The 19,239-nt window shown below is 37.3% G+C and overlaps 1 protein-coding gene across 1 annotated transcript in view; it reads left to right on the top strand.

Annotated features, from left to right (window-relative positions):
* The window catches only part of SLC36A4 (solute carrier family 36 member 4), a 101,803-nt gene extending 83,263 nt beyond the window's left edge, over window positions 1–18,540 (top strand). The window contains exon 11 of the mRNA XM_071733624.1: window positions 14,347–18,540. Within this exon, the coding sequence (XP_071589725.1) occupies window positions 14,347–14,654 (308 nt within the window). The 3' untranslated portion in view covers window positions 14,655–18,540. The remainder of the gene's footprint in view (window positions 1–14,346) is intronic.
* Window positions 18,541–19,239: the final 699 nt, after the last annotated feature.

Genomic DNA, 19,239 nt, shown 5'->3' with positions numbered 1-19,239 from the left:
ATTATGGCAAGAACCTGTACCAGTCAGTGCACTGGTGTTTTCTACTACTCAGACTGGTGCAGCTTTGTAGCTGTTTGACACTCAGTACATTTAACTGAGAGTGACAAGTCTTCCAGCTATAAAAGCAGTGTCTGTTCAGATGAAAAAGTGAAATATGTTTCTCTTTACCAATGCTAAGAAAATGTGAGAAAGCCATGTAAACTGCAATAGGACTGCATGATACAGCACTCTTGACAGGCTCTCTGGGTGCATCATCTTGCTGCCTCTGCAACTCCTCCTCAGATGCCTTCTCCTCTCTGCTTCACTTGATTACATATTACCTAGCAAAATGATTGCAAGAAAAGCTGGAATATAAATTCCAAGGAATTTTAGGCCTAGGGCTGGTGTGTCTCATATGTCCTTACCTTGTCTGACTGTTGTGCTGCTGAGCTGATCTGTATTTTTTGCAGTGTCCACTTATGAGCATGGCTTAAGGAAAGGGAAGCCCAGCTTTCCTCCTCCCTCGTTCCATTGGGGTTTATTATAAATTGTTTTCCCTTTCTTACAAAGTTGTATCTGTATCTTCAGTGGCATCCATTCAACCCAGAGTGATGTGTTTGGTCAGGTTGTCTTCCCTTTGTCTCTGGCTAAAAAAGAGTATTGAATGGGCAGTAGTCCTTTAATTGATTTTCCTCTTTGCAGACAGGACATTTATGTATTAACATGCAGCCTAATTAGTAAATTGTACTTATGATGCTGAATTTCCAGATGAGGAGCTAGCTCAGTAAGGAGAAACATTTTAGTTAAGGTGTAACTCAGCTTAGTGAAAAGGTAGGTACAAAAAATTGAATAAAACCAGCTAACCAGTATTTGCTCAGATATATTCCTCTGACTAATTGTCAAGTCTACCGAAGACTCATGATGTTACTTAATATACTTTTGAAAGTAATTTAGATACAATTCCAAATTATTTTCAGATACATGCTAAAATGAGCCATCAACCATGCTACTAATCAAGGAAATTTTTATGACTGAGGAGCAAAGTAATTCTTTGAGGAAAGGAAATGGAAAATTATTGTCAAAAAACATTGACAGTACTTGTTTTCCTTCAGGAATATATGTAAAATATGGAGCAAAAATCTTGGAGATGTTACCAGTTTTTACAACTGGTTTACTGAAGCCACTTCTGCTTTGGAGTACTGTTTTCTGACTCAAGGAAACAAGATGAAAAAGGAACAGTAGCTCTAGGAGGTGGGGATTGATTTCTCTTTGGATATGCTATCTTCACAGTAAGCTTGTGGAAGAAAATGATCTGCCTGGTACAACTAACTGATTAGCTCTCCTGTCTCAAGCTCTGACATGAATGTTTTAATGCCTTAGCCTGCTGGGAAAGAAGAAAATTACTCAGCTAAACATATTTGGGCACAGTTTTGATTTACAAATTGTTGACCTTTTGTTTTAATTTTTGAGTGGTAATTATTTTTCCTGTCTAACAGCAGACCAGCAAGATACTCAACTGTGATTCCATTAGAGTCAGACTGGTCCTGTAAATTCCCTGCCATGGGCTCTTGTCCATGCAGAGTTCATTGGAGAGTTGTCATGTGTCTGTCTGCATTATGTGTTTACCACTCTGGATATGACTCAGCCAAGAAGAGGCAGAATTCCAGTAGGATTGTATTCAAATTTTAACACCAATACTTGGTAGAGAGAGCAAACCAGGGCATCTCTGATGGACTGCAATCTTGTGTGAACTCATGTAAAACTTGAGTACTTCTTAGCCATCTATGCTGTGAGTTTAGCATGAGAGAGAATTTAAAATCTGAATAATTAAATACCATATTTAGTGTATACTGAATGAAAAAATTCAGAAATTGATTGGAATTCTCTTGAAATGAGCCCCAGCAGGACATCTGCTGCTGAGGTTAGATTGCAACTAGCAGGAGGTCCTGCATGCAGACTTCTAATTAGAAAAGCCCTTTATTTTCAAAATGATTTCCTGATTTATGGATGAGAACATTTTTTCTCATGCATAGATAGATCATTGTGCAGAGAGCCAACTGTGCAGAGTTTTTCTTTCAAGATGATAAAACTGATAGGCAGATTGCAAGTAAGCCTCTGGAAGATTGTGAAGGATAAAAGTTGTGAAAGCATTTCTATAAAATAAATAGAGAGCTTTTTCACTGTATATTGAAACAATTAGCCATAAACTCAGGGCCATCAAAGTACAACTTTTCTACCAGTTGTATATCAGCATCCTGGTGTTTCTTTTTCTTTCTGTTGAAAGTGAAATGTTACTGTGCTTTAAATTGTGTCTTAAAAATTGCTTCATAGCTGGAATTAGTCACTCCAGCCATTTTCTTTGCTAGTACTTCAAATAAGCATAAAAGCTAAAATGTTAATGATGCTTTAGTGTTATTCATGATTAGCAGCTTGATAAGCTGATACTCTCATTAGGTTTTCAAATGTCTGCATTGTTTTAGAAAGGACTGGAGAGGAAGTGCTGGCTGCAAGCAGCTTGTGTTGTCTTACAAACTACCATTGGTCAAAATCAGCAATTGTTTAAATTTTATTTTGTTTTGTATCCTCTACCCTTATTATTCATAAGAGGCAGCAAAATTAATTTTAAGTCTGCAGATACCTATGGAACTGTGTGAGAATTAACTCCTCCATGGCTTCATTATAATGACTTCAGCAGCCTGCTGTAGAGTTTAGACTTTAAAGACCTCTTGTTTTTATAAAGGTATAAAGCCTTAAAATGTCTGTTGTTTCTGTATTAGTTTACTCTATTTTTAGTAATAGGAAGGTGATTGACAGCAAGCACAGTAAGTAATTTTCGCAAGAATATTCCAATAAATTTTAATTAATGCAGGTATTTGTCTCAAAATGTACAGACAGTGTTGCATACTCTGAAGATCTTTCTTGTTGGCTTTATTAATTGATCTAATTAAGCTGGCTAATTTCAGACTTATCAGAAGTAAAATATATTTTAGCAGTGATGTGACAATCATATTTACTGCTATTTGAAAGTGACAGAAGTGTTAACATTTGTTCAGAAAGGACATAATATTTGAGAAATCTATTAGCTGGAAGAAAAAGATTAATATATAATTGCTGGCAATCAAAATAGTTTTATGCAAAGTTGATCTTGTGATACAAATTATAGTGTCATCATCACGTAGGAAGTGCTAATTAAAAGAGAAGCACAGTGGTTTTCAGGGACTGAGTTGGCTGTGTTCTTGGCTATGAGGTTTTCTAATGAAGCCTTTTCTCCTGCAGAACTGAACCACAGTAATTTTTCCTAATTTCAGTGTTCTCTGAAATATTGTTCTAATACAAGTCTGTGCTGAAACAGGTAGATTGAAACCAGTGGCTGTGATTTGTGTCTTCTCTTACATGTCCTTTTATGTTGACATATTGACCCTTGGGGTAGCAGAGTAGTTTATATCATGAAAGAGAAAATCTTTTTGTCTTTGATTGTTGTTCAGTTATGCTGCTAAGCAACAGTATAATACTTAAAGTTTATTTATTGATTTTTGTCTGAAATCTTACCTTTTCAAATCTTTTTTTTTTTTTTTTTTTTTTTTTTTTTTTTTTTTTTTTTGCTGAGAATGAAAGGGCCATTAGTTTAAACATTAAATCAAATGTAACAGTGGAGGAAGAAAAATGTACTTTTTTGTTCCTGTGGAAGGTTAGATAATATCTAAAGAGCTACAAGATAAACATAACTTCTGTGCTGCACACTCATCTCATATGAACTAAAACTGAAAGCACTGGGCTTGGCAGGTTTCTACATCTTTATTTGCGATGTTACTATCAACATTTTTACTTCAGAAAACTGATACTTTCAAGGATGTTGGCAGTGGTGGTCATAAAAAATAGCATTATATTGCAATAATATCTTATGCTTGATATTTAGTGTTGTTTTATATCCTGCTGGAGTCCATACTACTCAGAAGTATATTTACACATATTCGTTTCACTGTCCACTTAAAAACATCACCAAAGGATTATGGTAGATTTTGTTATAGGAAGAAAACCAACCTTGAAGCAGAATATAGAGCATTTGAGGATAGCCAAAAGAACTGTGTCTGATCATGTCATACCAGCACAGTTCCTTATTTACCATTTATCTTGTAGGCACATGGACAATTAAGAGTAATACCCTTTGATATCAGAGTTCAAGCATAAGTATTAAAGCTTTGATGGCTACTGCAGTGATGCTAAAGTTTATTTTCACACTGGTTTTATGTCACAGTCATAGTGCCTTAGAAAGGAACTCACCATCACTGTTGCCATCTTGCAGATAAGGAAACAAAATCATGGGGAGAAAAAGTGATATGCCCAAAGCTACTAAGCAGAGTGGTGTGAGTAAAATATGCTGAAAACAGGTTTCCTATGCACTTTATTTCTAAGGACATTGTGCCTTTTCTTTGCATATGGAGATAGAAAATTACAGGACCTAAAGTCCCAAACATTACAGCCAGGGAGGATTTGTAAGCTTTGGAGGGATAATCTTGTTCTGGTACTCTTGTGATGCTCAAAATCACTTTCATTGACCATTTCTTTAGATCAGCTGCACTGCTTGTCTCCTTGATAGACTGCAAAAATATTAATGTTCCAGTTTCTGGTCCATCAAGATGTTTTGTTTCTTTGCTGTCTTTCCTTCTCACAGAAGTGCTTGCTTGGTGTGCTGCTGTTCCTGAGCAACCTACATCCTATGCCTGCATCCTGTAGGGATCCATATCACTGGCTGTTCTGAGGACTGTTCTTAACAGAAAATTTCTTGGCATGAGGACTGCCTGCTGGTTTATGCTGACCCTTACGGGGCAGAAAACTAAACTGCTTCATTTTAAGACAAAGCTGATTTGAAATGTAACTTTAAGTTTGCTAAATATGGGAACAGTAGAACACGTATATTTCAGAAAATTTCTTTCTCAGAAAATCATGGTGAGACTTTGACAGCTATATTGTTTGTATTTTGAGAACACGGACAGGTGTTTTCTTTCCTTTAGAAATGTCTAAGTGGAGCTGTGTTCTAAAAACTCTGCAGAAAATCTAAGAATTTCTCTGGCAAAATTTCTGTGAATCATCAGTTTAGGGATCTTTTAAAAAAAAAAATCACATTATTAAATAGTTCAGGAGTAACATTAAATTTTTGCAAATTTCTTTGCATGATTCAATTAATAGAATTATACTTAGAAAACAAAACAAAACAGAAATAATCCCAAAGAATTGAAAGGATTTTTTAGGTGAAAAGTAGAAGGTTGGTGTTTGGGACACTTGAAATTGGATTTAAACCTTGGTCCCTTGAGGAGAGGATTGGACCTGGGTCCCCCTGTTCCTGTGTAACTGCTCTAAGCACTAGGTTATTATTTTTCCTCTCCCATGAAGTTGAAAAGATGATGGTGAGCTCTGAAAATCACAGCTAGAGGACAGTATATTGTGGTATAGGCTTGTGGTATGCAGCTATTTATACTGAATATTGCTTTACTTGGGACACAAAAAATTAAGAACTAATAATAAGGAGGGTGAGCACTGGGCATGCATAGTGTGCAGTGGGTGTTTGCAGACATCTGGCAAAGAGTGCCCTGTGCTGTGAAGCCCAGAATGCAGCAAGCACAGCAGAGCTGACCTGGCTCTGGGACGGCTTCAGGTGCACCCGGAGCCTGAATTCCCCTGTGCTGAGCTGCACTCGAGTTGTGCTGCATGATGAAGCAAGCCACTCTCTCCAGACTTCACTTTGCAAGGTGAAATGCCAACAAATTCAGATTAAAAACATCTGCAAATGACTGTGATTTCTGATGGATTTGGGCTGCAGGCCATAATTCAGTAGTTAATCTGCCTAAGTCTGTCAACACTGGGAGCTGAACCTCAACTCCCTGCTGCACGTGATTCTCTCTGGGAAGCCAGGCTCTTGGCAGCTTATTTCTTCTGTATCATCAGTCAACACAGCAAGCTTTAACTAACTCCTGCCTGTGACACCAGCTGTTGCAAAACATTATTTTAGAAATGCTTTGGCCGTCCTATTGCAGTCTGGATGTTGTCTCTTTGTGGATGTTATTTTTAATTTACATCAGATACGTTGCAGTAAACTCAGAAGTTGGCTGTTAGCTTGTCAGTAATAATATAGTATGTGCTCTATGCAATAGGTACTGATTGTACCAATAACCTCTGTATTTTTGCATCCCAAAATAAGCAGGTCAATCCAGATAACTTAACAACTTCATGAGAATTCAAGCAGTTGCTTTTTATGAAAAACGTTTAATACTGTGGGTGAAATCAGAGTGTGGCCTCCTACTTAAAAGTGGCAAAAATTACTGTGGGGACTAAAGTATTTGTTTTGTAAAATATGAGAACTTAAGTGTGATGTCAGCACACTTGCAGCACTGTTACTTTGTGCTATAAGGACACATTTTAGGGAGCACATTCTCATTTTCTAGGCTTAAGGAATGTCGTTCATGTCATCTTAAGTGATCAATTCATGTTTTTATCAGTTACAGGAAGTTTTTACTTTCCCTACTAGCTCTAGGATTTTTACCAGCCTCCAGGTATGGGAGTATGACCCACTAGCCACTATTCTGCTGTCCAATGACTTTTTACCCATCTGATTTCCCTCCGCTGTTAGTGTCAAAAACCTTCCTAAAGTTGAGGTAAATGACATCTACTGCTCTCTCCTCATCCCTAAGTGAAACTTGAAAGTATCTTCAGCAGTGTTTACATGTTTAGTATTTGTGGAGCAAAGTAGACTATCATAAGATTAAATCTAAGCATGTTCAATTTAATCTTAATTTCATTATTTTTTGCCCACTTTATATAGTAAAAGGAATATAATGATTTTTTTTTTTTTTTTTAGTTTTTGAGAGTAGGGGCAAGGCAAACATTTTCATATAAAATTATTTTAACATTGTTGTCTATGTCTTGCTTTTGTTATGAGAAAACAAAGGAGCCATAAATTACTTCCTACTTTCCTGCAGCATAGCTTGGTACATGTAGTGCATCCAAGAGAAAGACTAAGGAGAATGGAGTGAGGATGGGGAGTGGAGGGAAGTAAGACTCTACGGCAGCATCAGAAGCAGCTTGACTGGGTCTGCAAGAGTCAGTCACTGCTCCTGATTCGTTCCTTCGTGTCTGCTTCCCATAGTGCTCCTGTTTGTTCCTGTTGTTGCTTCCCAGCAGTCTTGTCCTTGGATGTGGAAACATTAACTTTTGCTTGTGCTGCTGGGAGCCCTTCAGCTGTCTCAGAGTCACAGTTTATTTTAAAAGACTGAGATGAAGAAGAATTTTAATTGCAGACTTATTTCTGGTGAATCCATAGAATGTGGGATCTGAAGGACAGTGGATGGCAGTGGGAACAACAGCGGTACTGTAATGGTATAGCAGCAGTATTCAGAGCTCATGAGTTTTGCATACTTTACATTAATTTGTTGATTTTAGCTACATAGAGCAGAAGTTTACATTATTTCACTGAAGTATGAAGATTTGTATGATAAAGTATCAGTAGCAAAGCTCAAATAAATCTACCACTGAGACAACTGAATAAACACAGTGTTTAAAATGTAAGAGTCTAACCAGATGTCCTTTGTGAGCCCATGGACTGTAATTAATTAAATGCTGAAATACATTTGGATATAGTCAGCCTGTGCTGCACCAGGTTCCTGTGCTTGCTTGTTGTATGAAGGTCCCTTGATGTTCCAGCTCTGGGCAAGCAGCAGCGTGAGGAACTTCCTCAGTGTCTCACTGCCTGGTTTATTTTTGAATGTTGCTATCGAAGAGGAGTGCCTAGAAACAAGATATTAATTCTGCAGATTTGATGATGGGGAGACAGAACAAGGTGAGGAGGCCAAGCAGTGTATTAACTACCACTTTGACTTTTAACTAGGAGCAAGCAAGTTACCTGGAGTGGGCGAGAGAAAGAGGGACCTTCCCTGGGAGGGAAGAGTTGTCTCATAGCTGCATCACTGCTACTTCATGCCTGTAAATCTACTCACAGAATTCTGCTTCTGCATGGTGTTGTTGTGACACTGAATTCTGCTTACAACTGGTTCAGACCCTGCAAACTGAAGTCTAAATGAATTTCATCACCTGAATTTTGTAGCTGTATAAAGCACAGACAGCTAAGGGGAAGAGATTTTATTAGCGGAGTGTGGAGAGAATGCTGTCCTGAAAGGGGACAATCTTTAGCCTTGGCTCTAGGTATTTTAGGTAATCTGGAAAGAAAACTGTGGATTTGGTGCTTCTGTTAAGTCACTGTTGGAGCTGATGTTATTTTTTATGCTTCTTTCTGCATAAGGAATAAAAAGAATAGAAATACAAAATCTTTGGTAAACAGCTTTGAAATCTCTGATGCAAACTGCTGTAGAAACTGAATTTAATTACACATCTTTGAGATACTAATGGGGAGATTTCCATGGAAGGGATGGATCTGCCCATTCCCTGAACTCGTTGTTAGGGCTGTCTTGTGTGTTGAGCAGTGTCCTTGATTACCTCTCATCATGAAGGGTAAGGTTATTTTAAAACATCTCCTCTTGTATGAGTCTTCACTTTCCTAGCAACATAGGTCAAAACAAGCATAAACAGTGAGTTGTAGTGTGAGGGCAAATGATAGGGAGTGCTTGCTGTCTCTGCATACTGTATATTTCAGGAAGGTAATGATGAGTTTTTCATTCCAGAGGGAATAAAGCCAAACCATATGATGTGTGTGGTTGTCCTGTGTGCAAGCTGTGTCTCTTTTTCTCTCCAGTGTGTAACTGAAATTTGTCACCTTGCAGTATAAATGCAATTTATCTTCTGCTTTGTTTTCTGTTTAGTTTAGGGTTTGAGATGGAGCTGATATTTAAAAACATTATTTTTAAGAAGTTAGAATAAAAAAAAATATTTTTTGTGAAGACTGAATTTAAATAATTTTTAAAAACATCTCTGCGTATTTCAGTTTTTTAATGTCAGCTAAACAGAACACCACCACAAACCCTGTTAATTAGCACTTTTAATCAGAAAAAATAATTTTCTATTTCAGAATTATGTAATATTAAGATCCTTATCTAAAATATATTTTTTTAAACTCCATCCATCAGTATCTAGATTTCTTTCTTTCCCTGTGTGTGAAGCTCTGTAAATTATTTGCAGATGCTCTTAAGTGATTTTTTGCATAAGTTTATCAGCAGAATAGTAACAGATTTCTACTTAGTCTTGTATTCCTTTGTACACAGATATCAAAATGCAGTTTCTACTGTGTAACTCTCAAGGAAGGCATTATTTTTGTTCATTGCTTGGGGTTTTTTAAAGTGTTTTTTCCTACTAAGTTCTGTGAATAAGTTCTCTAAATAAGTCTGCTGATGTCCAAGAGATGGCACACACTGTTTGCCTGTCTTCAAGCCAAAGTGGAAGATACAGCTCGTGTACAGAGCATAGAAATACATTTACACAGAAGCACAACATGGGTCCCCTGGTCAAATGACCACTTGAGAAGATGTAGATATCCCAGCTTTGTAGTTCTCCAGCTTTCACATGGAAACTCCTCAAAGCCAAGCCTGTTAAGCTTTCTAGGGTAGTCCATGGCAGTGAAATGGTTTTCTATTCTCTTGGGACATAAAGGAAAAAAAAAACAACTTGGACAGTGTGGAGGAGAGTGTTGCAGAAAATTTAACTTAAATATTTAATTGTTGGCATTTTTTCTTCCTGGAAGGGATTGTTACTTTGTTGTATCATAGGCATCTCTGTGTTAAAAGCACAGTCTTGTTTAGTGCTTTTGGAAAAGTTGGATGTATGTCAAACACCTCTCATTACTACATCAATGCACCCGTCTGCTATCTGGCCATGAAAAGGTGGTACAAATGCAGAGTAGGTTTGGGATGTACTGATGTCCTGCAGATCAGGGACTTCTTCAGCACTGTCACTGTCTTGCAAGAAAACTGGTTGCATATTGCTTGAAAGAATCACTTGCTCTACAACTATGTGTAGGTACCACTTTCAAGTAATATCAAACATTTCTCATACTTATTAAGTCCTTGGTCTTTTTGACAATCAAGATTTAAAAAATCTGCTGTTGGGACAATTTGTTTGGGCCATACTACTGATCTGGTAACATGTATTGCTTTTTTTTGTTTAGATGCACATGTGTAAATACTGCTGTCTGGTTTGTATCAGAATGATAAAAATGATAAAAATTCTTAGATAAAATCTAAAATCTGATACTATCTGGAAAGTAATTCTTTTAATGATTTTATTAAATATTAAACAGCTTTATAATTGGGCTAAAGGAAAATTTAGCAGAAATTATCCGAATCATTAGCCTTTTAAATTTGATAATTACTTTCTGGCATCCTATAAGATGCTTATAAAGTCCTGCTAGAAAAATGGAGAAAAAGCTCTTTAAATGAGCTATATCATTAAAATCTAATGATGAAGTAATAATGTGTTTTGCTTTTGATCTGTATATGGACAGGACCAAAATTATAATTCAATCTTTAATTGTATCCATAGATCCTAATTGAAGCAGTGGCTGTCTCATTCAGGGATTTAGAATGGCATATGCATTACTTTTAATAGAAATAAAATAGCCCAATATTTGATTACTAGAGGAAGTATTGGAATATGATAATCATATATTTGACTTCTTCTGCAGTCAGACTGCACTTAGGTTGAGTAGTAGCAAAGATATGACAAACTCTTCATTTTTCCCAGTGTTCTGGTTGAGATTACCTGAGAATGCAAGTCTGGCTTGTAGTTTGTTGATTCAGTAAGAAGGAAAGAAAGTTTTAATAGAAGAAGCACTATAATACAGAGTTAAATTTAGGAGTATCTTCCAGTCGGATGATATATCCCTGAAGAAAATAGAAACAGTCTACAATAGTGTTCTTCTGTTATGGTCTGAGGTAACATTAAAATTTATTTTTGTTTTGGATCCACAAAACAAAGTCCAACCATAGAAAGGTCGGGTGCAATCAAACTTTTATTTGACAATTGACACAAGCAAAACTATAAAGCCAGGCAGAACAGGGAGAGTGGAAAAGAAGATATAAGAGAGAGAGAGAGAAAAGTGGAGAAAAAGAGTAAGAAAGAGTAAGAAAGAAAGAGGGAGAGAGAGTCACCACCAGGGGGGCAGCTGTCCTGTGTTTCTTCAGAATGGCTCTGATCCTGGACAGGGTCTGGTGCAAGATGGTGGTGGGTCAAGAAATGACCAAACAGCCACAGCATGGACAGCCATATATACCCCTGAGTTCCTTTTGTTCCAAAGGGGCAGCTGTCAATCACTTGCCACAGAAGCCAGGGGCATTGGCATCAGAGCCATTGCAGACAGGCTGCCTGCAGGGGAGCTGCCCCAGGAGGGTGCAGCCTCCCACCCACTCATCAGTTCTGACCTCCTTCCAGGCATCACTCCTGGTTCCAGCCATCTTAGACAGGTACATCAGCATAAGTACACTCAAGGTGGCTTCCTCTACCCTGGCCAGGGTACTCATGCCTGGAGGGACATCCCAGCATTACAGGCTGGCCCTCAGAAAAGGGGAGAAGTCTCCACCCAGCTATTAGTTCTCAGCTCTTATCTCTTCCCAAGGTGTCACCCCTGCTCAGCTCTGGCCAGGCCAGGTCCTCCAGCCTAGCCAGGGCTATGCACTTTAAAATTGTTCTTTTGAGACAACTGTAAACCAGTAAGGTCAGACTCTCACATCTTCTCACCAAAAAAACCCCAGCTGACACAAATATGTCCCATGATGGCTGAGGCCAGCTGGAGAATCCATTATTAAAGTTGGTTTTTTTTTTTTTTTAGATTAAACTGTGGAGTTAAGGTAGAATTAGCGTGTTGCAATCTCTCATTATCTCCTCAGAATGCTCTCTTGCTGTTTCATTCAAGCGTGAAGACAATATAACTGTTGGCCAAAAATAAGTATCATATTAATATCATAGGACTTCAATTGAGACTTCTTGAGCTTCCAAACTATAAAGTTTCCTGACTATTGATAAATGTTCAGAATTGCTTCTTGATATTGTATTTTTAAAACATTTGCATAGCTGGGAAAATCAGACTTCTGTCTGTAGGAACGACCCTTGTTCAACTTTCCTAGAAGCTGGGCCCCTTTCTTAACTCCTGGGGACGTTCTTAGGTAGGTAATAAAGATGAATTGTATTTCTCTCAGATTTTTAAAGACTAAGTAAGACAGTAATTAAAACCTTGAAACACATTTCCAAACTTCCTCCCACAGCAATATCCATATTCATACAAATTTGTATGATCCAGACAAACATTTGTCAAGTTCCAAACCAACACAAAACATTTGGCTTTTATGTAGCATGAAGCAATTATAAACTGCCTATTTTTTTCCAGTTAAAACTGCATGAAAAATATTCTCATTATTTGTAGTAAAGTAAAGCAGAACTTCTCAAACAAAACTATGATCTATAAATTAGTGAGTACCTTCTAAATTCCAGACCAGAGTACCTTCTAAATTTCAATTCTAAATAGAATTGAAAGAGGTCTATTACAGAACTGGAAAATCTATACTCAATGAATAGACCCACTACATCTGTTTAAAAGGCAAGATAATAAAATGGACAGCCCTCCCTCTCATTTGCTTCAAAAGAACACATTCAACATATTCATTTTTCCAGTCATTTTAAATAGACTTCATGTGCACTTTTATATTATTTAAAACTGTGCATTACTGTACAAGTGTCAAGCAAGCTTGCCAGTCACTTTGGTCTGAGTGTTCATCCTGTCCTGTTTTGGACATGCACGTGTCCTGCTTCTATGGCTTGAGCAAAGTTATGGCCACAAGAGTTACAGAAGTGGTTACTTCATGACTTTTTATAATTTTTTGGCATAATTCCTTTCTCATTCCATTCAGCTTTGTTCAAGATGATGCAAAAACATGTGGCATTTCCAGTCTTTAAATATCATATTCGTGCAATGGAAGAAATAGTTTGTTTGGCTTTGAGTAAATCCATTGTAGCACAGGGAAGAAAACTGTGGCTCATCTCTTTCTGAGTGTCAAGGTATTCCTAAGGTTTCCTGAAAGGTACCTAAGTCTCTGCTCAGCCCAAGGCAGCTGGTGGCTTTCAGTCCACTGGAAAGATGCTATGCAAATAGAAAGTTCATCTTGAGAAATTGTAAAGCTGGTATGCACCTTCTGGTTTTGATCCTCATGTGTTATGTGAGAATTCCTTCCTGTCTTTTTCATTTTCTTATTGCCATAAACATTGCCTATGTAGTATTTGGTTGGTGGAGGAGTTGCTCTAAAGCCAGACACACTTTTACTATACCGAAGAGTTAAGGGGAGGTGTGGAAGAACAAAATGATGTTATGTGATATTTTTGATTTGGTGGTGGCTTGTACAACATTTTTCTCCATTCTCTTTATTCCTGATTGCTTTCTTGTCTTGATGAGCAGTGACAGAAAATGGAAAGCAGGCAAATGTTGTAGTTATTTACTCTCATGTCTGACAGCTAGAAGGTGATGCATTTGTGGAAGGGAAAAAAGCCCAAACATTTCCACCACATACAGTGAATCATACAGAGGCCTGTGCCCAGCTGGCCTCTGAAAGATGTTTTCTGCACCAGGACTGAAAGCATTACCTGACAACTGAGTTAATACCAGGATACCTTGCCCAGGCATACCAGCCAAAGGGTTTAAGGTCAGAAGTGGTTCTGGTGCAACATGATGGATTTTGTTTTGTGGAGTCTATGGTTAGGGAGGTGATACCAGCTATGCTGGGCTAAAAGCCTTAGTGGGTCTTGTGTTCAGTCTTGTCTCCTGGCAGAGTTCTTCTTTACTTAACTATTAAAGTGATGTTTCACAAATTGAGTGCAATTGTGTAGACCAGTATTTTCCAAGAGGAAAGTTTGTAAGTAATAGTGACTTAAGTGATTATGAGAATGCCAAGTGGCCTACAGGTTTGGTTCATTTTGAGTAATTATATGCCAGTTTTAGATTATTAGTAATCTGTAGTTAGCAGTATATTTTTGCCCACTGCCTCCTGGGCAGCATGCAACAACCCCTTGCTCCTCCTGAACTTTACTACTTTGTCTTCAAAACCCAACAACCAAAAAAATCCCCACATCTCCGTACAATTTCATATTTCTCATTTCTCTGTGATTCACAGGCCAAGTTTACCTATAAGTACAGGACCATTTAAGCTTGAAGCTCTTCCAGCTTGTGCAGAGATTTAGATCTGAAACTGAGCATCTCACATAATCATGAAGTTGTATCTTCCTCACAAATACATGCATTAGTCTATGTAGTATGTGCCACTTGCAGCTGGAAAAATAGCAAGTGATGGAAAGTTTTAGAAAGCCTGGACCACTAGATGATGTGTTTATTGCAGTTTTGTTTTCCATGAGGATGCTGAATCTGAAGGCACTGTTCTTGTGTTCCAGGTGCTGTAGCAGTTCTGATCCCTCGCCTGGACCTGGTGATTTCTTTCGTCGGAGCTGTCAGCAGCAGCACTCTGGCACTGATTCTGCCACCTCTGGTTGAAATCCTCACTTTCTACAAGGAAAACTTAACTTTGTGGATGATATTTAAAGACATTTTAATAGCTGTCATTGGAGTTGTTGGATTTTTAACAGGGACATATGTGACAGTCGAAGAATTAATTTATCCAGCATCTACAGTTCTAGCTAACGCAACAGAGAGCATCTCTGTGGAATTAAATGCTACACACTTGGTGGCTGGTTCAAAATAATAACCAGGAGCTATGAACTATTTTGTTCCTTAGCAAGAAATCCTAGATGGGTGGCAGACCTACTTGCACAGCAAATTCCAATGGATTTTAGATGAATTTTTGAAAACTAGAATGCAGCCCTTTCTCACTGTGTTGTTTGTTCTTTCCTTCATTCATTTCCATCTGCTACCTGAATGAATAATCCCTTTGCTCTCAACCTCTTCTCATCTAGTAAAAAACAGAAAACTGAACTGATGTTAGGATTTAAAATATATATACGACTACAGGAAAGAAATATGACTTTAGATTATTTGTAAGGAAAAAAAAAGAATTTTTATAAGGAAGTCAAGATGCCTTCCTCAAGAGGAAGTCAGTCCATTCATCATATCCAGCACCAAGTTTAGGCAGTACTGTTTTCATTCCAGCTCTGTTGTAAGGGTTGAGATGGGAGCTCACTGATGCATAGCCTTTCTCTTGACTGTCTCTGACAAGGTGAATTGTGCTATGGTGAACCATAGACATTTTAATTTTTAAAAAATGGAGCTGTGTTTTTCATTTTCATTGTGGGGTCTTAGATGATTGCCATGGAGAAGTTTTTGGGTAGCTGCAGTTGCCTGGCTCTGGTTCCTGGGAATCTTGATGTCTAAAATCAGAATGTGCTGTGCAGAATGACTGTGGCTCTTCTTCAGTCTTTTCACATTGGCTCCAAGGGGAGTTTTTCATGCAATTGGAAGCACCATGCCCTCCCTGGTTACAGCAGCAGACCACTGCTGGTGGTGGGATATATGACAGTAAGAATAAAGACATTTTTTCATGGTGACCACCTTAACATTTAGGTTGAAGAGCAGATAAGACTGTACAGTTTAGAGGTAAAGGCTGGATCTTTTATTAGACCAAAAAGTAGCTGCCTTAGGAGTGTTCTTGCTGTGTTATGTGTTTTTTTCCTTTATGTTCCTGTACCATGAGCTGTTCAGCATGGCCAGACCCCTGCTCCAGGGGAACAGCAACTCTGATGCTCAGTAGAGCCACATAGGTCTGACTGTGCAGAACAGCCTAAAAATTCATGATGTTAATTTTCTCTACAAGAAGAGAAAGGATGAGACACTACTTTCAAGAATGGAGCTTGTGCCATACTTTCACACCTGTAAGCTTTAAGTTGTTTCTGAAAGAATTTGTGATGCCACAGCACTGTGAGCTGAGGGGCACCTGAGATGTGTGATTTGAAGTCCATTCTCTCTCTCTTGAGTGCAACATCTGCCTGCAGGTTATCTAAAAATGTGGTTTGTCTCAGGACTTGCTTTCAACTACTGGTACTTTTTGGAGAGGTACAGCTTATATGAGAGATAGGGTATTCATGTGAAAATATGATACTTTTTTTAAAAGAATTCTCCTTTTGGGGTGTTGAATGAAAAGTTACAGGATGTTCTGCATCAAAGCAATATTTCTTTCTTTAATGATGCAAAAACATTCTATACCACAAATGACAAGTAGTTTATTTTTGTACATTTTGGTAACTGCTGTTCTGACCCATTTTTTATATTTCTTTACTCTTGATTTCAACTATACAAATGTATGAAATACTGTATTTTTTTGTACCTATTGGTAGAAGTCTGTAGACTGCCTATCTATATTTCTATTGGAACATACAGGAATTATTTTTACATTCTTATATTCTGCCTTACATAGGATCTAACATGCTCTTTACTGACTTCTGCTTCTTTTGTCAATTTTGGAAGCAAAGAAGAACAAGTTGATAAGTTGGGAATTGGGTATAAATGAGATTCGTTTTGCAAGCCTGCTTCCTGAGTCCCAAGCTGGAATCCTTATTTCAGGGTTCATGGTAGACTTTCTGGCTCACATTTCATAGGTGACTTTCACTCCAAATTCTAAAGATGTATTTTTGCTCTTGTTTTATAAAAACACTCTATATTTTTTTGTACAGTAATAGAACTGTATTTATCATACTCATTCATGTTATGAAGAAATTGCTTTTTTTACAGAATATTTTTAAATATAATATTTCCTCAAGAAATATGGAATGCCAAAACCTTTCTCCTGTATTTATAGAAATTAAGATATAAATATATGTAATACTTTGCTTGCTTTTAGTATATTTCTCAGAAATATACCATTTGGTAATCTACTGTTTGGCATTACAGTGCTAGAGTAATATACTGCTAGGTGTATCTGTGTTTATGTTGTCTCTTCTAAATATTTCCCCAGTCATCTACCATGCAGTGACTGTATTTGAGCATTTTCATCTCCATGCAGATGAGAGCATTTGTACTAGGGATTTGTTATAGCACGTAGCTGAAACTACATGTATTTGTTCAATCAGTAGTTCTGAGCAATGCTCTTATTTCATATTAGCATTAAGTTAAATACTTGGCAGGCACTTTAAAGGGATGAGTCTCTTTGGGATGATGCTACAGAATTAACCTTTTGTATGAAAGTGCCAGAGATGAGCAAAGACAGGCAGTTAGCAGAGAGGCAAAAGATATTGTCAGCTTTCAATCTTAAAGATTCTTTAGTCTTTAAGCTGTTTTAAAAGACAGCTTAATGTTGAATCTAAATGTTTCCATCTGTTTCATAATGACTTTGTTGTTTACCTAAAGCATACACTACACGCTGATAGAATATATTTTTGTGCAGCATCTTTTACTTGACATTAAATATTTCTACATGGAACATTTTTAGTAGGACCAATAGTATTTAAAAGAAAGATGTTTTTCCTGTTATTTTTGGATTGTTTTATCCATGTGTTTGGAGAATAAAAGACTGTCAAGTCCTTTCAGATTATCTGTTCTGCATTGATTGTGTCCTAGTGAGCAACTCTGAGAAGGTGCTTCTGCCAGGGTGTAGAGTTCAGTGGCAATTTTTGGCCAGTGCAAATGAATATTGTCTGGGTACCATCAATGGAGATTGGCTCAACTGGCTACCCAGAACCTAAATAGGGGTCTTAGTAGCCAGGTTGATGCAGCTTTTTGAGCATTAGGAGACCCAATTAGCAGCACGAGAGGTTTGAGAAATGTCATCATAGCCATCAAACATAGCCACCAAAGTTACCAAACTTTGGCTAACCTGGCCCAGATACAAACCCTTCCATGTCTTATGGATGGGGAGAAGCCTCTCAGAGAGCAAAGTTTTGTACTGATCTATTGCCACTGAACTGACCAGGTATGAAGTAGTGTGTTTATGCCCAGTGCTGCCATGTCTAACTTGTTGTATCTTTTGAAACTTTCAAATGGTTATTAATATATTTTGCAATGACTTTCTCCTACAGTGTAGGATTTTTTATTATAACACTCATACAGTGAAGTTGTGTGGCCTGTTCTTTCAAATAGAAAGAGTCAGCAGTCAGAGTATCTAACTTTGAATGACTCAAATGTCATGCAGCACAAAACTACTAAGTTTGGACAGTAAGTGTTCATGTAAAACATTGCCAAAGACTGAAAAGAGAAAATTCTGATGAAAACATCTTCTGAATAATGAGTGTTCATTCAGTTTTAAAAAGTACTGTAATATAAATTGTAGGTTAAGATGCCATGGAGTGAAACTGAGAGATTAATAGGTATGGTTTGTATTAATATATATATATATTTAAGATGGAAATGTACTTCAGCAAAAGCTAAATTAAACTGAAAAATGTATGTGATTTGCTTATGTTCCTGACAAGGAACAGGAAGCTATTGTATTTATATACTGTACATGCACTTACATTTTACCATACAATATTGTTAACAGTTTTAATGTAATTTAATCATTAGCTGCACTATAAATAACTGGATTATTTTCTTGTCTGTAACTATTCATCCTCAAATATTGGGCAAGGAAGAGGGTGAGTTTGTCCAGTGTTCTGTAACTTAAATCTTCTGTATCAATAAAGACTACAATAATAGTATCCTAACTGTTATCCAGCCTGTCACCACTATTTCACCAGAAGAAATAGCTCTCTTAATGCAGAATTTACCTTTGTTTTTCTGTTGAAGTCACTGAAGGGAAGGCAAATGAGTTAAGACTGTAAGACAAGCTCATTGATAAAATTCTTATTTCAATGTCAAATAGGCATGTCTGAAAAATCATATCTCCATGCCAAGGCTTTTTATGAGGGCACACTTAAAGATAGGCTTCTGCATCTCTTTAGTAAATCAGTTAATTTTAACATACAAAGACAGCCAGGAATTCCCACTCAAATTCCAGTTCCCATTTGGAAAACTGCAAAGAAAAAACCAGCCTTTTAAAAATTGTACAAGCCCTTATGTACTTGGGATGGACGTAGCCTTAACTTTAAGTATGAAATGTTGGATAATTAGATATGGAACAAATTGATATGAAAGTTCTGCACTTTCTAACTAAATCTGGAATAACTAGTTGCAAACAATAATGTCAGCATATGCTTTCATGTTCTCACCAATTATTGGATACCAATTTGGAGATCTAATTTTGCAGGAGTACTTGTATTCTTGATTTTAATACAAGGCCCTTTGAAGGTGTGCTCAGTGAGGCATTTAGAAACACCCAACCCATTATCGAGTTCCCTGTAAAATATAATTTAGGTGGAAATAGTAATCAGATGCCCTTGAAAGTGATCCACCAATAAATAAGG

The sequence above is a fragment of the Heliangelus exortis genome, chromosome 1 (assembly GCF_036169615.1).
Source record: "Heliangelus exortis chromosome 1, bHelExo1.hap1, whole genome shotgun sequence".
Taxonomy (NCBI): Eukaryota; Metazoa; Chordata; class Aves; order Apodiformes; family Trochilidae; genus Heliangelus; species Heliangelus exortis.
The sequence above is the reverse complement of the archived record's forward strand: the minus strand, read 5'-3'. Positions and strand labels throughout refer to the sequence as shown.